This window comes from Aedes aegypti, chromosome 2 (assembly GCF_002204515.2).
Source record: "Aedes aegypti strain LVP_AGWG chromosome 2, AaegL5.0 Primary Assembly, whole genome shotgun sequence".
NCBI classification, from domain to species: domain Eukaryota; kingdom Metazoa; phylum Arthropoda; class Insecta; order Diptera; family Culicidae; genus Aedes; species Aedes aegypti.
The window spans coordinates 38,916,355-38,937,955 of record NC_035108.1 but is presented as its reverse complement, the minus strand read 5'-3'; the positions used below and the strand labels follow the sequence as shown (position 1 = coordinate 38,937,955).

At 40.7% G+C, this 21,601-nt stretch overlaps 1 protein-coding gene across 1 annotated transcript in view; it reads right to left on the bottom strand.

Moving 5' to 3' along the window:
• The window catches only part of LOC5580002 (JNK-interacting protein 1), a 45,843-nt gene that overhangs the window by 10,314 nt on the left and 13,928 nt on the right, over positions 1-21,601 (bottom strand). The window contains exons 2-4 of the mRNA XM_021840595.1: positions 4,857-5,266; positions 4,082-4,797; positions 3,840-4,024 (exon numbers count right to left, since the gene is read on the bottom strand). Coding sequence (XP_021696287.1) covers positions 3,840-4,024; positions 4,082-4,797; positions 4,857-5,266 — 1,311 coding nt within the window. The remainder of the gene's footprint in view (positions 1-3,839; positions 4,025-4,081; positions 4,798-4,856; positions 5,267-21,601) is intronic.

Sequence of the window (21,601 nt, the reverse complement as noted above, 5' to 3'; positions counted from 1 at the left end):
CCCAACAGCTGCAGACGATCGATCTCTGCGTCGACCAATGGAATGGTGTTGTACGGTACAGGGCGTTTGGGTCGGAAGACGGGCCTGGCATCTGGTTTCAGGTGGAGGCTGACTTGGGCTTTATGGCAGTGCCCAAGCAAGGTGCCCCGACAGACCGTTATTATGCAAAAAAAAAAAATGTCCATCAAATCTGAGCACAGGGATCGATTCCTGAGGTCATTCTGCACCTCTGGACAAATTTAAAAAAAATCCCTAGGAGGAATCTCGGGAAATCATGATTTGAAGTTTTTGACTTGAAAATTCAATAAAATCCATATTAAAATTTTGCAATAGCATTGAAAAAAAAACGCTCAAAAAGTTAGCCAAACTGTTCTTAACTGGTTTATAATTGATACCGTTGTTACAACTGACCTAAAATAACAGAGTGGCTTAAATATGTTTTTACATGGCTTAAGGCGAAGTAGGCCGTCATTGAAATTTATATGCGTCGTTGATGATTGTTGCTAATTCATCTCACGATTTCGAATCAAAGAAAATTATTTGGTTTTGCACTGACACAGCTGAAAAAGTATCAGCATACTTTATGCATGTTAGCGCATACAGTGATAACACAGCGTAACAAAAATGACATTTTTGCGTGTCTCAAGAATCAAATTAAGTGTCTCTAGTAGATTTAAGGTTGCTGAATCTGATGCCGTTCTCAGAAATATTCCAGCACGTCACAATTCTTAGCTACAGGTCGCCAAAGTTGTATAAAACACCTGTTTCATTAATGTTTACATAAAATTTAAACAATGAATTTTCAAAAAATGTTATGATCTAATCTACCCGGCATGCAAAATAGGACTTAAACTTTCATTTCAGATATAATTTGTATGAAATTGCACGATTAAAATGAGAATAAATCGATTTTTTCAACATGCTTGCAGTCTCCATACGAAATTCTTCGTTTCTCTTGTATGGCAAAATACAATACTTTTCTAAACCATCAAAAAATAACTTTTGAGCATCGGAAGTATGATGAACATTGATGATAAGTATTATTATACACATGAAGATTGAGTTCTGAGGCAAATTGAGCAAATAAATTGCCATACAAGCTGGAAAACTTGCATGCAAGTTGATTGAAATAGTCAAATCTACCATTTTCAACAGCCAATATCTCAAAAACTAGACGTGCTATGATATTTCTGTAAATGGCAAAGGATTCAGCAACCCATAATTAAGTAAATAGCGGTATTTTGGTGCTTGAGACAAAATCGTGTTCCGCAGTGTAATTTTTCAAGTCAATATAAACTATCAAGACTGAGTTTTATCACTTTGAAATGCAAGCTGAAAACTCATCATTGATGCCAAAACGAATGACTGGCTACTTAGCCTTAAACTCAGAGATGCATTTGAACTCGTTCTGTTCAAAGCTTGTGCTCACGAGAGTCGTGTTCAAGTTCAACCAAAAAGCGTTGTTTGAACACAGTGCACTGTTCATCGCCTGGCAACCATTTCTATTAGTCATTGTTTTCTCCGTCGGGTGTTGCAAATACTGGCAATTGGGCAAATTAGTATTGTTTGTACCTAATATATAAATAATTTGCTGTTTTTTAATAACATTTCTGTTCCAGGATCATACATCTACACACTTGGAAAAAACTACCGACTTCGGTAACCTATTTACCGAAATCTCAACAGCTGAACTGTCGGTAATTTGTTCGGTAAACGAAAAATTTACCGACGGATCAGTAATTTCGATGATGAAAAACACCTGTCAAAATTACTGATTAATTGGTAAAGTTTACCGATTCAATTGTAATCCAATTCACCGAAGATCTGTAAATTCCAGACCAATACTGAAGCCCCGATTTACCGAATGATTGTAAATTGGCGATCAGCGAATCACTTCTCAAACGTGATGCCGTCATCTAGGCCAAAAACGAACTCGCTGATGTTTGAGGAAAGCGCTTCCAGGGTCTGTTCCGGATTCGGCTGATTTGGAGCGCTGGGTGATCTGGGTGAATCGCCGTTTGGATGTCTCCGATCGGTTGCTCAGCACGTGTTGCGGCCGGTTCTCCTGATGCTTGCGCTATTGTCAAAGTTTCGGCTTTGTAATTTTCTTCGATTATCAATTTTCACTAAAACTTGTCGCCAAAATTTGCTACAACTGAAAACGAACTAGTTTTTACAAAAGCCTCTAGTTTTTGTAGATAAATTCGACTGGGATGTTTGAGATTTAAAATACGTTTATTTGGCTTTCTCAGTCATGGGAAAAAAAAAATCAAAACGGTATGTTTTGCTTTGGGCAAAGCAAAACATACCGTTTTGATTTTTTTTCCCATGACTGAGAAAGCCAAATAAACGTATTTTAAATCAAAAGCCTCTAGTTTTATGTCGTGCTCATTACTAACTCTACAATCTGGTGAACAAATCTTATTACTGTGGATACCGCAGCAAACCATAAGCATGCGATCCAACTCATATTTTAAATTCAAATTTGCAATACGTGCCATCTGAGACCCGAACCCGGCACTGCTCGGAAATCATCATATTGTTTATCAGATGAACTCACATTTTTGCAACTGTTCAATATGTTTCTAACTCATTTCCGGCACAGTCCTTATAAAAGATAATGGAAAAATCATTGTGCAATGCCTGAAATCAATTCCGAAGGAAATACCGATAGGGGTGTTACTGGAGGAATCTAAGAGTAAATATTGAGAGATATCCTTTTAAGAATTTCAGAAGCAACCCATGAAGGAATTATTACAGAATACTGGAATCTTTGGAGGAATCCCTACTGGAAAAGCTTCCACATTCATCATCATATTCACGGAATAATCCTTACAGGTATTTTAGGATGAATCCCTGGAGGAGTTATTTGAAGAATCGCTGGAAAATTTTCAGGATACATCATCGAAGAATCCCCGGAAAAAAAAAATGTATGGATGGAACTCCCGGAGAAATCCATAGAGAAATTATTGTAAGAAAGTAATGCTGGATGTTAATATTACACGAATCATCCTAATGTATTTCGCCGGAAAATAATGTTCGTCGATTATAACAACTCGTTCCTTTTCATTATAGGGAGCAGAGCTCCTTGGGCACTTCCATGATTCCCTTTGGCATTGGAGGTTTTTCTCATCAAAATGGTCTGATTTTTTTTTATAAATGATACGTACTTTAATACGACGCATATTGTGACCAAATACGAACTCAGTAGCTTTTAAAAAACCCCACTGCCGAAGTGAATCAAAAGTGCCACGAAAAGGATCCGGGCTCTTATCGCACATCTCCTTGATGTTTATAATTGGTTTTTTGATAAGTCTACAGGTTGTGCTCACAGGCTAAACATTCCATTGAGCTTCAATCGGCTATCATGAAACCATTCTTAAGTAGTAAAAACATGCACGACCTATCCATCAACCAGAAATAAATTTATTATTATCTTTGAGCTACGAAAAAATACATAAAAATTGAGTTTAACCCAATCCCGCCTTTACACGAGGTTAAAGGCAGGGTTGGGTATTAGACACTTATGATAGATCGCAGATATCTGTAAATCTTTTCTTATTTTTTCTCCATTTTGTAACTATCGTAAGAACGTGACCAGGGCAACTTTCAATTAAAGTAGAATGTGTCATTCTTGTCTAAGAGTCAGGGACCAATACCAATTCTCTAACTGTGGGATCATAAAAGAAAAAAAACAAACCTGGTTTTCAAATTATGATATTTAAGTAATGGACATGTTGAGTGGGTCATAAAGTAAAATGCAGGACAACAGCCCTACAGAAACGAAATTGGCTTCCGGTCAAAAGATGAGACGTCATCTATATGCTAAAACTACTTACCCAACGGCCTCGGCGACTGGTCTCGTCGATTCCGTCCCCTGGAACACGTGACATGCGAAACGCTGTACCGTCGGATGTTTGGTAATAAACCCAATATATCGGTGGTCCCGTGGATGAAACGCACAAAACGACACATTCTTCAGCGAGTAGAAGTAGTCGATGCATGGCCGTTTATCTCTCTTATTCTGAAATGGTCACCAATAATCAATGTTTGAAAATTACCCCAATAAATTCGAACTTACCCTCGACCGATCCACCATTCTCAAACCCTGATCGGAAATCTCCAATATACAAGCTTGTGCCTTTGGTGATTCACTTCCGTCCCCGACAATTTTCCTCACAGCCTGACAGACCACCCCGGTGCCCTTGTGGGCCAACGTTTCCACCGAACCTAAATAACCCAACAGATAGCGCTCCCGTTTCATCTCCACCGTCGATGGATCGAAGTCATTGTAGTCCAAGTCGACGGCGTAGGCCGATGGAAAGATACCCTGCCGACCGGTTCGCAGATTAACGCCTTCGCACCACAAATCCTCCGCCTCCTTCTGAACGTAGATGGGATCCCCAATCTCGATCTCGATCTCATCGTGGTGCCTTGGGATGAATTTGTGCAGCCCTCGGTGGGTCGCTTCCAGCATCTCCAGCTGACTGAACGGGACTCCACCGTAAGGAGGCGGGAAGGGCGATGTGACGGGGGAAGCTGCCTGCGGAGCCTGTGGGGACATGCTCTTGAAATCATTGGGGGAATGCGCCGTGCTGTGGCCACTGTCCACGTCACCGAGGCTCTGAAGCCGTTCCGAGTCCGGACTGGAGTCTTCATCTAGCAGGTAGCTGCATTTTAGGGCCAACAGAGAATTTTGCTTCAGGAATGTGTGCTGAGGGTTGGGTTTCTTGGAGGTCGCATTCAGTTCATCGGCCAGCGACGTTTGCCCGGATGACAATAGCTGCAGTACGGAAGCTGGAATGAGAAAGGGAAAAAGTCAATATTTCTGAAGCGACGTGTTAAACGCCAATTACATTTCTTATTCTTAGGTATTTCTGGTAGCTTACGCCGTCGTCGTTCGACCTGCCCGGGAATCCACGGTAGCGAACTGGTCCTAGCCAACTGAGCCGAAGTTGTATTGCATAATGCCAATTGCATTGTCGCCAGCTGATTATCCTGAGAGCTCTCGTGCAAGTGTGATTCCGTCGTCTTCATCTGAGCCTTGATGGCCGTAGTCTTGAGTCCATCGCCGATTTCATCATCCTCGGCGGCGCTGCTACTGCTACTGGTGCTGATAGTGGAGATGGTTTGGATGATTTGTTGCGTCTTGCTGGGAGTTGCCTTAAGCACCGAATCCGCTTCGCTCATCAGATCCTCGTGGTCCGAGCCATCGCTGCTTTTCGTTGATGGCGTGTCCTCATCTAGGTCCACGTCCGGAACGAGTCTATTTGACGGGAGAGAGGGAAAGGTGAATCGAATGAAATCAGGACACTGGAATTTACGCTTCGATGTTGAGTTCGAGGGAGCACTGCCTCGGGCGTTAATGGATCAGTGATGTTAATTAAAAAGCAATTTAGCAAACCACCTGACTGTGTCAATCCCAGCTGACCGAGAGGTAGCGGTCTAAATTGAGTGCAGGCCAGCAGACCTACAATGGTGATTGAAGTGAAGACAGGATTGCGGTGTATCAGCAGCACTCGCTCAAACGTATGGGGTGGGAGTGATTGTCTTGGCAGATGTTATCAAAATATCATATAGGTATGTTTGGTTCAGATATATGTAGTAAAAGCACTGTGGAAGTACTACTCAGCGGTAGCTCTCATGTAAATTTAATAATAATATGAACAGATTGAATCGATCCTATGAGAGCTGAACTAAATAGTTTTATGATTCTACTGTGCATATCCTCACATAAAATAAAATTTAAATTTAGGTCAACCTTTTTCCGATGCAGTTCTTTATTTGCTTTTGTCCTATTCCGACAAAAATCTCATGATAAAACTATAACGTAAATTCTAATCCAACTGTGGAGAAACTTGATTTCGCTCTAGATCTGCCATTAATGGGTGAATTGGATCTGAATCTATTCAAGATGGCATATTTGATGTATGAGAAAGATGATTGAAGTTTAGTGTCATGCAGGGTTAATAATAAAAAAATACTGTAGTTGTTGACAACACCGCTCAGAGCAATCATAAAAAGTGCAATATACCAAATCAGCTGCAAATTTTAATGCCTATCATAGTAGAAGAACAAGCATTGAGTAGATAATTAATTATTTCATTGATTGTATTTAAAAATGACAGCTGGCAACATCGCTATCGCATGACAGCTCACCATAGAAAGAACTTGAAACTGTTGAAAACCAGAGCTACAGGTCCAAAGCCTTGATACATGCAAATGCTTGTGATGGGTATAGCCGTGGTCATCAAGTAAAGAACAGATGGACAATGCTGTATCGTGCCAGCATTGACTACACCCTCTAGCACGATGTAGGTAGCGCAACCCTGGTTAGGGGCCCATCGAAGATACCACAGTTTTTGTTAAAAAAAAAACAAGTTTTTCTCTATAGGCTCAACCTTGGCACCTCATATCTGAGTGTGCAATGCAAATCATGCCCTAATATTTTGGGGATTTCTTAGCAGACATGTTTACAATGAAATGGCGAACAAGAATTGAAATTTGGGTCACATCACTTTTTTGATTATTGGCCTGATAAGCCATAGTGCTACGGTTTGGTAAAATAATTAAAAACCCATGCAATATGGGTATTTTTGGAACGGGCACGACGAGAAGATGACGGAAATCGGTGTCCGACGCCATTTTGAAATCCAAAATGGTGGCCTCTGGTTGGGTGAAATCATTTAAAACTAATGCAATACAGGTATGTTCCGTTTTTGTCACGTTCCGATTTCTTTCACAATTTATTCCGTTATTATCAACACAAAAATATTGATTTATTTTTTGGAAGGTTTAGAAAGTCAACTAAAGACTTATTTTGAAGCAAGCCCTATGTTTTTCAAATTCCTATACAGGTCGGACTCGATTATCCGGAGTATCGATTTTTTTTTGTTTCACTCCGAATAATCGAATCCTTCGGATAATCGAATCACTAAAAGAAAAATTAAAACTCGCAATAAGAGAACTTGAATATTTTTTTTTTTTTCGTTATTATGTTTGTATGATGCAATGGCGTATCCAGAAATTATTTCTAGGAACATTAGGGCTCCTGAGAAGAAAATACGTCCAAAACTGTCAAACCATTCATAGTGTATATTGCAATAATAAATTATCTCAAATTGAAAAAAAAAAAACTGAAAAATAAGTATATCAAAACACCCGGATAATCGAGTTGCCGGATAATCGAGTCCGACCTGTACCATTCAATGAGGGGTGCCTTCTGCTCGACTGCTATCCAAACAGTCCCAGAATGTACAAGCTTGACTAGGGCTGCTAGGCAAGATCGATGCATCTAACAACAGTCTAGACTTGTTCTGGTCATGTCCTAGCAACAGCTAGGAATTGTAGTTACAGTCATACCTCGATATAACGTAACCTCGATACAGCGTAACTCGATATAACGTAATTTTTACCTCGATACAACGTAACACCGCTAGCGCATGATGGCTCACCATAGTAGCATGTCCGAAAGAACTTGAAACTATTGAGAACCAGAGCTACAGGTCCAAAGCCCTGATAAAGGTGGATGGTTGTGATGGCTATGACCGTGGTCATCATGTAAAGAACAAGCGGACGATGCTGTATCGTGTCAGCATCGAGGAGGCAGCCCCTCTAGCACGATGTAGGTAGCGCAACCCTGGTTAGGTGGCCTATCGAAGACTCTTCACCAACCAAGAAAGGCAAAAGTAGAGCAAACGGATTGATTTTACGGCAACAGACCCGGCAACGAATAAAGGACAACGATTGGAAAGTTGGATCTTGGAACGTGAGAACTTTGAATGAACCCACGCGTGTTGGGCTCCTGGCTCGTGAACTGCGGAATGTCGGCGTGAACGTGGCAGCTATCCAGGAAATACGCTGGCCGAGAACCGGAGAACGCGAATTCCGAGCGGTGGACCCCATCGCCAACACTTCATTCAAGTACCACATCTACTACAGCGGTGGCGACAGAGCAGAACGTGGAGTTGGCTTCATAGTGATTGGGAAGCAGATGAAGCGAATTATTCGGTGGAAACCGGTAAGCGACCGAATCTGTGTGTTGAGAATGAGGGGCAAGTTCTTCAACTACAGCCTGATCAGCATATATGCGCCAACGAACGATAAGCCCGATGACATGAAGGATGAGTTCTATGAGAGCCTGGATAAGGCCTACGGAGAGTGCCCAAAACAAGACGTCAAGATAGTCATTGGCGACGCAAATGCGCAGATCGGGAAAGAAGATTTCTTCCGACCCGTTATTGGAACGGAAAGCCTTCATTCCGTTACCAATGATAATGGCCTGCGGCTAGTAACCTTCGCTGCTGCTAGAGGGATGGCAATCAGCAGTACCTACTTCGCACGAAAGAATATCCGCAAACCAGTGATGCATTTGAACGCGTTCAGTTCGCGTTCCAGTTCATTTTTTGGAACGGAGCGATCAAGTAGGCTTGCTCATTGTTCAGTTCAAAAAATTGAACTCTAATGAGCAAAAATTTGAACGCAGATTGTTCTGACAGATTTCACGGCATCTTATCGTGCCAAAATTGTTTATGAGGTGAACAAAGCAAGACATAATATATTCATTTATGATTGAATTGATTTTATTATTGATTCAAGACATTTTCCATGTAAATACCTAAATCTATGCTTTAATTACCATTGTAGTGCATTGCAATCTGAACGGGCCGTTCGAGAGCAGCGACAGGCTCCGGCTCGCAAGTTCACTGTCTACTGCGTTCTCGTGCATTTTTTGAACTTGCTCCGTTCAGTTTTGGCTCGCGTTCAGTTCAAAATGCATCACTGCCGCAAACACACCTGGCGACACCCGAGTGGCGATGCCTGCTCCCAAATAGACCACGTGCTGGTTGATGGGCGACATTTCTCAGATGTCATTGATGTCAGGACCTTCCGAGGCCCTAATATCGACTCGGATCATTATCTCGTTGTAGCTAAAATTCGGGCGCGGTTATCCAGCGTCACGAGTTCCGCAACGCACAGAACGCTACGCTTCAATATACAACGCTTGTCGACTGATGGGGTAGCTGCGCAGTACCGTCAGCAACTAGACGAGAAGTTGGGAAGAGTCAACGTTGCTGGAGACGTAGACAGCCTGTGGGACCCTATCCACGAAGCTGTGACAACAACGGCGCGGGAAGTGATCGGCACTGGTCAACGACGAAGACGGAACGACTGGTTCGATGAAGAGTGCCAGAGGGTGACAGACATGAAGAATGTTGCCAGAAGCCGTATGCTTGTGGCCGGTACCCGACAGAACAGAGAGCGGTACAGGGCAGCGAGAGCCGAAGAAAAGCGAATCCACCGCAGAAAGAAAAGGCAGCACGAAGAAAGTGTGGTAGCTGACGCACAAGAAAGCATGAACCGAAATGATATGCGGAGATTTTATGCAACGGTCAATGGTGCGCGGCACAATACCGTACCAGTGCCCGCCATGTGCAATGACCGAGAAGGGAATTTGCTGACCGATAAAACGGCGGTGGCTGCCAGGTGGAAGGAGCACTTCCAGCAATTGTTGAACGGTGAGAATGGAAATGTAGCGAGGAGCAGGATGAACATAGATGATGACGATCAAGCTGTGGACCCACCGACCATAGGAGAGGTTAAAAAGGCTATCAGCGAGCTGAAGAACTGTAAGGCTGCTGGGAAGGACGAGATCCCGGTCGAGCTTCTCAAGCACGGAAGCGAGCAGCTTTACCAGTCGATCCACCGAGTACTTCTTAAGGTATGGGAGGACGAAGAATTGCCCACCGGCTGGTTGGATGGCCTCATCCGCCCTATCTACAAGAAAGGGCACAGACTGGAGTGTGCCAATTACAGAGGAATTACCCTGCTGAATTCGGCGTACAAAATTCTGTCGCGCATCCTGTTTAACAGACTGAGACCGCTCGAGGAGTCCTTCGTCGGCGAATACCAAGCTGGTTTTCGTGAGGGCCGTTCGACAACGGACCAGATGTTTAGCTTGCGAATGATCCTAGACAAATTCCGGGAGTATAACTTGCAGACTCACCATCTGTTTATTGATTTCAAGGCGGCGTACGACTCAGTGAAAAGAAATGAGCTTTGGCAGATAATGTCTGAAAATGGTTTTCCGGCGAAACTAATTAGGCTGATACGTGCTACGCTGGATGGTTCGAAATCAAATGTTCGGATCGCAGATGAGGTGTCAACCTCGTTCGTGACGTTAGACGGATTGAAGCAGGGAGACGCACTTTCGAATTTACTGTTCAACATTGCACTTGAGGGTGCTATTAGGAGATCTGGCGTGCAAAGAAATGGCACTATTATCAGAAGGTCGCACATGCTCCTTGGCTTTGCGGACGATATAGACCTGATTGGAATCGATCGCAGGTCAGTGGAAGAGGCCTTCGTGCCTCTGAAGAGGGAGACAGCGAGGATAGGCCTGACCATCAATTCTACCAAGACGAAGTACATGGTTGCAGGTAGAGATAGAGTCAGGCATGGTGGTGTAAGTGTTGAGGTAGTGTTTGATGGGGATGTGTTTGAAGTTGTTGAAGAATTTGTTTACCTTGGAACACTTGTGACATGTGACAACGACGTTTCCCGCGAAGTGAAAAGACGTGTTGCGGCTGCGAATAGGGCCTTTTACGGACTACGTAACCAGCTTAGGTCCCGCAGCTTGCAAACCGAAACTAAATTCGCCCTGTATAAAACATTGATTCTTCCGGTGGCTCTCTACGGGCACGAAGCGTGGACGTTGAAAGAGTCAGACCGGAAAGCTCTCGGTGTTTTCGAGCGTAAAGTGCTGCGGACAATACTCGGTGGGAAACTCGAAAATGGTGTGTGGCGCAGACGCATGAATCACGAGTTGTATCAAGTGTACAAAGATGCGAATATTATCAATCGTGTAAAATACGGCAGACTTCAGTGGGCTGGTCACTTAGTGCGAATGTCGGAAGAAAGAATTGCGAAAATAATATTCAGCAGGGAACCAGGTAGAGGCCGGCGGCTTCGGGGAAGACCACGAATACGCTGGCTGTACGCAGTGGAAGAGGACCTGGCGACCCTAAACGTTCGGGGCATCTGGAGAAGTTTCGCCCAAGACCGACGAAGATGGAGCTCTACAATACGCCCGGCAATGGCGTGATGCTACGCTGTAGCCATCAAGGTATCAAGGTAGGTACAACGTAACTTTGTTTAGCTCCCATTTATTTTTTTTCATTATTTATAAAAAAACATGATTTATGAATGATTTATGATTTCCGTCATCCCCTCATCGTGCCCGTTCCGAAAATACCCATATTGCATGGGTTTTCTATGATTTTACCAAACCGGAGGCCGCCATCTTGGATTTCAAAATGGCGTCGGTATCAGGTATCAGGTAACAGAAGGCCGGCTCCAAAGGCACGTTCCCTACCAGTTGGAAGATTTATGCCATCGCCATATTTGAGCCTATTTCATCATCTACCCGATGGGAGAGGAAAGGGAAGGGAAAGATGGGAGGAAATAGGAGTGAGGTCCCTTGAAGAGGGAAGATCGCATAAGCGAAATGAGAGCATGTAGCTCCATACCACAATGGGTTCGAACAGCGCCCTAAAAAGGGCACTGCAAAACGCTTGAGCGTAAAGAGAGCCTATAGCTCATTACCACAGCGGGTTAAGAATAACAGAATGTCCTGAAGATTCAGGCTTCTGAATTCAGTTTCACCTAATAAGTGTGTACCAAGTGACTCCAAACTATTCCAATATTGCTTGTGCTGAGTTGCCGCCCAAGAATTTATCTGAAGCTTCACCCAGTACTTCGAAATTGGAATAGCCGGCTCAGGGCCAATGAAGTCACGCGATGCTCCATCGCGAGCTAGCTCATCAGCCAATTCTTTTCCAGCGATGGAAGAATGGCTAGCTACCCATACAAGGTTTATAGAGTTGACTGAATTCAGTTTCTCTATTTGAGTTCGACATGCGATAACAAGCTTCGACCTTGAGTTGGCCGAAGCGAGGGCTTTTATAGCAGCCTGACTATCTGAGCAGAAGTATATGACTTTACCCATTACGCGCTGTTGAAGTGCTGATTGCATTCCACACATAAGAGCAAATATTTCCGCCTGAAAAACGGTGCAGTTTCTACCAAGTGAGTAAAACTGATTCAGCCTTAGCTCACGAGAATATACTCCTGCACCAGCTCTACCTTCAAGAAGGGAACCATCAGTGTAACATACTACATTGTTTGATATACTTCTTTCCAAATAGCCAGACGTCCACTCTTCCCGTGAAGGGAATTGTGTGGTAAATGTCCTGTAAAGAAAGTGACAAGCAATTGTGAGATCACTTGGAGCAAGGACAATTTTGTCCCAATTCACCAAAAGTGTGTGTAGATCTACGATTCACTGGATTTTTCTTCAGTAGATCCAGTACCCATAAACGGTAAGAGCAAGAAAGTGCTTCTTGTTTAAGATATATGTGTAGTGGCGCAACGTCGAAAAGGGCCTCAAGCGCTGCTGTGGGAGTTGTAGAGAACGCACCAGACATCGCCATCAAGCACATCCTTTGGAGATGGCCTAATTTTGATTGGATTGTTCTCACTTCGCCCTTTTGCCACCACACAAGACATCCATATGCCAATATTGGTCGAACAACTGTTGTGTAAATCCATTTGATATATTTGGGTTTGAGGCCCCAAGTTTTACCAAAGGTTCGCCGGCATTGACCGAAGGCCATGCAAGCTTTTTTGACTCTGAAATCAATGTGAGGTGTCCATGAAAGTTTGGAATCTAAAATGACTCCGACATACTTTACTTGATCAGTCACATTAATCTCAGTGCCAAAAAGACGTAAAGGTCGAATTCCATCACGGATTCGTCTTTCCGTAAACAGAACAATAGATGTTTTATTCGGGTTAACCGAAAGGCCATATTGGCGACACCAACTCTCGACTACCTGAAGAGCACTTTGCATCAGGTCGAATAGGGTGCTTATGCACATACCAACTATCAGAGCTAGATAGTCGTCGGCAAATCCATATGTTGGAAAACCGCTATTATTGAGTTGCCTCAATAGCGTATCTGCTACGAGATTCCACAAAAGTGGTGACAAGACTCCCCCTTGGGGGCATCCGCAAACATTCAATTTTCGAATCGCTACTTAATGCAATGTCGAGAAGAGATGTCGGTTTTTGAGCATTTGATGAATCCAATTGGTAATCATTGTAGGTAGCCCATGGTTTCGTGCGGCTTCCAATATTGCATCGAAAGACACGTTATCAAAGGCATCCTCAATATCCAAGAAAACACCCAAGCAGGATTGCTTCTGAGCGAATGCTTTCTCGATATCGTATACAACTTTGTGTAAAAGAGTCACTGTGGACTTTTCAGATTGGTAAGCATGTTGATTCACATGAAGAGGCATATTTGCCAAATAAACATCACGGATGTGATGATCGATAATGCGTTCCAGACATTTCAGAAGAAAAGAGGTCAGACTGATTGCTCTAAAACACTTCGCTTCCTCATACGACGCACGTCCTCCTTTTAGGATAAACTTTACAGTAATATCACGCCAGGATTTGGGAATGTACCCGGTAGCAAAACTGCTTACAAGTAGCTTTTTCAAAACATGTTTAATAAACTCAAATCCCTTTTGGAGCAGAACAGGATAAATCCCATCCGCTGTTGGAGATTTGAAAGGAGCAAAACTATTAAGTGCCCATTGAATCGATTCAGTAGTTTCGATACTGCGAGCCGAGACCAGAGAATCGTAACTACATGAAAAGACATTTGGTTCATCCGTAGATGCTATGTCCACACATCCGGGGAAGTGTGTATTGAATTAACATTCTAAAACTTCTTCATCGGAAGAAATAAAGTCACCATTAGGTAAGCGAATTTCGTTCACTTGGAAATCCTTAGATTTTGCAAGGATTTTGTTCAGCCGACTGATTTCACTCAAACTGGAAACATTTGTACAAAGGTTTTTCCAGCCGGATCGTTCAGCAGAACGAAGAGCCTTCTTGTAAGCCTTGCGAGCCGACTTGAACGACTCTGATCCAGCTGAACGGCGTCTGTTCCAACTCCTTCTACATTGTTTCCTGAGTCTAGTCAGATCGGAATTCCACCATGGGGTCCCTCTTGTAGTCTTTACAGACCGCAGAGGACATGCTTCTTCAAAATCTTCCATAATGTAGGATGTTGTAGTATGAACGGCATCATCCAGATCACTTGGATTTTCAATGGACGGAGAATATCCATGAAATTTGGTCGCAACCAATTCAATATAGAGTTCCCAGTTTGTTGACCGGGGATTCCTAAAACGCAAAGTCTGCGCAGTTACATTTGAATGTTCAAGGAAGATGTAGCGATGATCAGATGATGATTCCTCATCTGATACATGCCAATTCGTCAACTCGTGACTGATTCTATTCGAGCAGAGCGTTATGTCTAACACTTCTTCTCTATTAGAAACCATGAAGGTTGGGCGATTGCCTATGTTAAGTGATCCAAGATCTGTACTACTTAAATATTCCATCAGACTGGAGCCTCTCAAATTGTTATCCGAGCTGCGAGGCCGCCATCTTGGATTTCAAAATGGCGTCGGATATCGATGTTCGTCATCCCCTCATCGTGCCCGTTCCGAAAATACCCATATTGCATGGGTTTTCAATGATTTTACCAAACCGGAGGCCACCATCTTGGATTTCAAAATGGCGTCGGACATCGATTTCCGTCATTCCCGTTCCGAAAATATCCATGAGAACATACCTTGAGTTATTTCTATTAGCTTTTTCCCATTATGCGCAAGATTTTGGTTTCGGTTTTTGTATAAATGATAGGATAGATGGGGATTGCTATAGAATGTTGCAGATAGTATATTTTTCCCAAAGATAGATGATAAAGATATGCTTGATCCATCAGTGATGAAAACATGCTGATACTATCTCCATCCAATTGAAAGAGATAATATAATCTATTTTCTATCCATAATTTTTCAAGAAGTGATATTATCCCTATCACTACCCATAGTGATAGTATTATTTGATGGTATCAACAGATAGACGTGATAATGGTAAATGAGAGGGATAAATTTGAAGCCTGTCCAGATTCCCATGAAATATATTTTTTTGTTTTCAAATTTGGTTTTATAGCGTAATTTTATGAATTTCAATCCTTTTTCTTGAGGCAAATTTTCATAAGGGTTTCCAATGTTTATCTATAGTTCAATTTCCTGAGTGCAGTTTGTTTGGGCCAATTTTTGCCAGGTAAATATTATCTCTCATTTGTTCTCATTTGTTAAACCTTTGAGAAGGACTTTGCAACAATTTTTGCATATGTTAAAAATATATGCACTATTTTACTCGTAATTAGGGCAAGATGCTTTATAACTTTAAGTTTTATAGAAAAAATGCAATATTCGGCAAAAAAAAACCTAAATGAAAACAACTAAATTTGCTTCAATATAAAAAAATATAAAAAGATTCGGAATCGATTGAGCATTTATGAAGTTATGAAGAAACAAAAATATTTTTTTTGGTAAAATGAGGAAAAATTTAGGTAAAAGTGTTTTTAACAAATACTGATTGATTTTAGACAAATTGAATGTTCTACAAAGTTATCATTAAGTTATCATGAAGATAATGGTGATAAAAGTTTCAAAATTTGTTGAAAAATAACAAAGTTATGTTTACTTCACTGAAGGTCATTTTTTATAACTTGTAAATTCACCTTCAAGCCGCTTGCGCCACCTCCAAATGTTAATATTTTTGGCTCAGATTTTGAGGTTCCTCTATTAATGTGATTTGAATTCAGTAGAGCACACGAGGCCCTTTCCTAAAGGTAAAAGGGAAGAGGTGTTTCGAAAAAAAAATGTAAATCATATTATTAACAAGAGTTTATGCCGTAGAGTAAAACAATTTATGAATAAGAGTTTATGCCGACACTCTCAGTGACGAAGCATTCATAGTTTGTTGAAAAATCGTATTTACGTCCCACCGTTGTAACAATTAAATGTGCATTCATACATATTTTACGGATTTGAAATAAACGAGCACGAAACGAGCTCACCATTTGATCCTTCATCCTCGAATGAGCAGCCACAATCCACTTTCAGCTTCACTTAACGCGTACAGACCAACTGAAAAAGAAATTCCTCTGGAGACGCGAGAAAAATAATACTTTTGCTTTTCATGCAAAAGATCGTTCTGATGTCACAAAACAAAAACACGAATACTTCGTCCACAAAGCATTGCCCGGCAAAAAACACGCAACTCGAGATGGAAAAAACTGAGGCCTGCTTGGGCTTTCCCTTTAGTAGGTACCTCATTCAATTCGGAATCTGACCGCTAGGTGGTATTGGTGTGCATGGAATTTTTACTTTTGTTTTGTAGATATCTCAAGAGCCTGTCCAAGATAGCGTTATCGACAAAGTTGTTCAGTAACTCAAGCGCTATTATTGTTCGAGCAAGTTGATTTAATATTTTGCCACCAGACAGTGCTAGTGGGCATGAAATTTTTGTTTTGCAGATATCTCAGGAGTCCGACCACTTAGAAAGACGGCGTCTTCGCCAAAGTTGTTCAGTAGCTCAAGAGGTATAATTATTTTAATCAATCTCTCATTTCAAGGCCTTTAATAAAGATAGTTTTGAACTACTGAACAAGACTGCCGAAGACGCCACGTTCCTAAGTGATCGGGCTGCTGAGATACAGTATTGGACAAAACATTTGCAACTTTTTCGATTTTCCATACAAAATGACCAACTTTGGTAAGCTATATCTCAGCTATTTATGGACCGATTTGAATGAAATTTTGGCAGAACATCAGACATAACTTGAATTTTAACATATATTTTTGAGTGATTTTTCCAACCACAAGGTCAAAAGCAGTAACGGTTTGACTAAAGTGAATTTTTTGACGATTTTTTATAAATGACATAACAAAATATTTTGAAGGAATAGCTTCATGGTATCTTCAGCAAAGTTGTAGCTGTTAACAAGATGAACAAGTTTGCTGAAGACAATTTGTGTGTGGAGCTATTAGATTTTGAGATAAATTGTTTTGAATTTTTCGTCGAAAATTACACTTTAGTTAACCCGTTATAACTTATAAACTCGTGATTGGAAAAATTGTTCAAAAATATATGTTAAAATTCAAGTTATATCTGATGTTTTGTGAAAATTTCATTCAAATCGGTCCATAAACCAAAATAAAATAAAGCTTACCAAAGTTGGTCATTTTGTATGGAAAATCGAAAAAGTTGCAATTATTTTGTCCAATACTGTATTTGCAAAGCAAATGTTCATGCTCATTGGCGTCACCTGGTTGCAAAATTTAGAATCAACTAGCTCAATCAATTATTCAATAACTTTGCCGAAGACGCCATTTTTATAAGTGGTCAGGATCAGCAAAACAAATGTTTCATGCACAATAGACCGATGCACGAGTTCACTATCTGACGTTTGAGCGGTGCCGTGTTATTTATGTGACCATGGCAACGAGTGAATTAGGCACCGCTCAAACGTCAAATTAGTGAACACGTGCATTGGTCCATAGCGCAGGCGGGTAGAAAAATCTCGAATCTTGTGGCTTGAAAAATGATAGCCCTAACCAGGTTTGGGAAAAAATCTGAAATTCATTCTACAGTAGCCGAACAAAGCCAATCGCAGTCAGCGAAGCCAGTGAAACTCACTCCTATCGCTGCTGTAGGCAAAGAGCCTTGAAAATTGCAAATTACCCGTTGCTAAGGGCAACTCAAAATTACTGTAGAAAAATGTTCTATTTCCCGCATTTACAGCCTTCAATGACACTACTGACTTCGGAAATTCATGTATCCAACATAGACTACTTGATGAGATTCACAATTTTGAACTACTTTATCAGAAGAGCCACGTGATTTTTGGAAAAACTCAAGCCTAATACTATTACCATTCCCAGCACTGGCCCTAACTCTCTTGTATTTTAGCATAACTCTAAACTTAACTGCACAACTCTAAACTACATTGTTCTAAAAACTTATTGTGTTTTAAATTCTAAAGAAATTCCATTTTTTGCCTAATTCGAACAGATTTTTAGCAACATGTTGGAAACTATCCTTCGATATACCTTAAAGAATTCTAGTTTAACCCAATTCCTCAAGTAATTTCCAAAGGTGGCTTCAGAACTTTCGCTACAAATCTCTTGGAAATAAGTCAAATAATATTGCGATATTTGTTCATATTTTCAACATGAATTCCTCTTGAGGTACAACTATTCCTTCTTCTTCTTCTTCTTAACATGAACGCCCACACAACAACAAACACAGAAGGTTACTTTTTATCTAATTTCTTTAAATGAAAAAGTTAAATAATGAATTCCTATACGTATGATTCCTGATATGTGAAAGCCCATTATGAATCTTCCAAATTTTTTTCAAAATAATGCAAAAATTTCATCCTATATTTCAATTTAGAGGAAACTTATATTTTGAATTTTACTGTAAGAAATATTCTTGAATACACCGCCAATATTCGCTCGCTAAAAATCAACAACTCTACCATATTGATTAAAAATGTGTAATCATTTCTAAAACCTAATATCTGATTGACGATTTTTTTTTGAGAAATTCTAATGGCAAAAAAAAATCAAATGCAAAATCCTTCATAAAATGTGTAGAAAAATTCATTTAAAGAATCACTAGTACGGTTAAAAAAAATCTGTGGAAAATACTTGTATGAATCTCTGGTGCATTACATCACGGAGGAAACAATAGTTTAATTCTCTGGAGAAATTTTCGCCAACAAGTTTTTAAAAGAACAGTTCAACGTATTCCTTCTAGAAACTATATTTTTAATTTGTTTGAATTTTGTGTTGTAGAAAGTTCTGGAGATAAGCGGGGAGCAATATCAAATTAATTTTTAGACAAATATAAAGAAAAACATAAAACAATGTCTATGAATAGGGTCGGAAAAAGATCTGAAGAGAACATCTCTGAGAAATCGCTTGGACAATTCATCTAACTGAATCCTTATTTATTACTCAGGAAGATCGTGTCGAATAGGAAGCCTTACCCAGGTAACAATTTGAAGCTTGAACTTCAAACGCTTTTATAACTAATCCAACACAGCTTTTGTTTGAACAAAAGCTGTTCATAGCCTGCACACACTGTTGTTCAGCTATTAAACATCTAATTCTGGCGATTTAATTCAGCGTTAAGCTAAATTGAAGCTTTATGGAAGGCTGAATAAAGGTCTATCATGCGCTTTTTCAACCCCCTTTCAATAACGATAATTCTATTTTTAGAACAGATGGCAGCCTTCGAAAGGTTAACCATCACTTATTCATCTATTGTTCAACAATAAACCAAAAAATGTTAAAATGTTTACAGGTTCAGAGTTTTAGATTTTATCAACGCAACTTACAATTTCAAACACATAGGGGAGATGTGTGCTGGATTTTAAAGATGATGATTAGTAAATATGCCCGATTGAGATTTAAACTGGGATCCACTGATTTATAACCACTTACCTTGACATCTGCTCCACATTAGACTGTGTGAGCAGTATTGAAAATAAGGGAATAACTTATTTACTTGTCTGAATAAGGGTTATGTTAAAGGTTGCATTGAGGCTGGAAAAGGGATATCAGTGCTATGCAAAAACACTTGAGCTAGTATTTTGTGTGTAGATTTTTGTTTTAAATTTGAATTCTCGATCATTTTTAATAACTGCTGTTTAAATTGTTGTCAACGAAAGCTGGTAATGATTACGATTCCGTACAATTAATTATAAATGTGACGAACGAATTCAGGTGTTTTTCTTTTTCGACAAACGCTATCCCCGTGTGTGCTTAGGGCATGTCCGCATGAATCAAATAATTTCCAACTGCCAAAGAGTTAAACCTCTAGTGGAATTAAAGGGTTTATTTAGTATCAAATTTGAATTTTATTTATATATGAATTTAACACTAAATAGATCAAATAATTATTATCAACAGAATAAACAGTTTTTCTGTTCAAGTAAGCTTTACTTTAGCATTTCTTTTTTTTTAAAGATACCTCCCAAAGATGTGTTTGATATTCCGACCTTGACGTTTGCTCCTGAGGAGACGGGCGATGAGGGCAGGATCAAACATGTCGCGCGTCATTCGCATAGTGAAATGAAAAAACGGTAGTAGTGTTTGATCTATTGATCGCGTTGCTTGCTCTTGCGTGGGCGAGCATCGGTGTACAATGTGATTATCGAATTATATCGCGAATCCGATTAGGCATGATTATATCATGGATCGCATCACCAACCATTGGTGACTCCCAGATCTTTATCTGATCCCACTAACCAAATATGCTTTCCATAACAACTGTGGAGATGCAGAGGTGTACTCGGTCTCTATTAACAACGGTTGTCTAACTAACATTCTTCCCTTCCCCGATGACCGTAAGGACGTGGCCGGCGCCGTTATTGACTTTTTAAATTTGAGTTCTCGATTTGTGCACATTGAAGAATGATTAGCTTATCCCAAGCCCCATTCATAAATTCCCTGTGCATCTTCGATTGTTCTGGTCAATCACGGAGTAGCAACTACGAATTGTACGGTCATCTATGCTCATGCTCTTTTTTTAGTAGTCGCCAATCAACGGTTTTCTGCCAAACATAATAGCAACAACAAGGCATTTTAACTTAAACTTTTTGATTTACTTCCTAATGAGGAACTTAGAAAAAAGACACGATTTCTGTTACACGGTGCTCCTTAGCTTTGCGGACGATATCTACCTTATTGGAATCGACAACAATCAAAAACGAAGTACATGGTTGCAGGTAGAGCTAGTGGTAGCCCTAGTAGTGTTGGCGCTGAGGTAGTGTTTGTGAGGGATGTATTTTAAGTTGTTGAAGAATTTGTTAACCTTGCAACACTTGTGACATGTGACAACGACGTTTCTCGCAAAGTGAACAGACTTGTTGCTGCTGCGAATATGGTCTTCTACGGGCTACTTAACCAGCTTAGGTCCCACAACTTGCAAATGAAAACCATATTCGCCCTGTATACAACATTGATTTTTCCGGTGATTCTCTACGGGCACGTAGCGCGAACGTTGAAAGATATAGAACGGAAAGATTTTGATGTTTTCGAGCATAAAGGCTTCAATCAATACTCGATGGGAAACTAGAAAATTGTGTGTGGCACAGACGCATGATCACGAGTTGTATGAAAATGCGAATATAATTAAGCGTATGAAATACAGCAGACTTCAGTGGGCTGGTCACTTAGTGCGAATGTCTGAAGAAAGATTTGTGAAAACAATATTCAACAGGAAAGTAGGTAGATGTCGTGGAAGATCACTAATACGCTGGCTGTACACAGTGGAAGAGGACCTGCTGACCCTAAACGTTCGGAGCAACTGGAGAAGTTTCGCCCAAGACCGACGAAGATGGAGCTCTACAATACGCCCGGCAGTGGCGTCACGCTACGCTTTAGCCATCTAGGTAGGTACTTCAGTAGTGTTGCTAGCTGTTGAACAATTTTGTATCTTACTTGAACAATAGGATAAAACTATATATTCATTTCTACTTTGTCGAAATATATAATGAATAGAATAGCTTTCTTGTTTTGACAGGGGCCCAGATAGCCGTAGCGGTAAACGCGCAGCTATTCAGCAAGACCAAGCTGAGGGTCGTGGGTTCGAATCC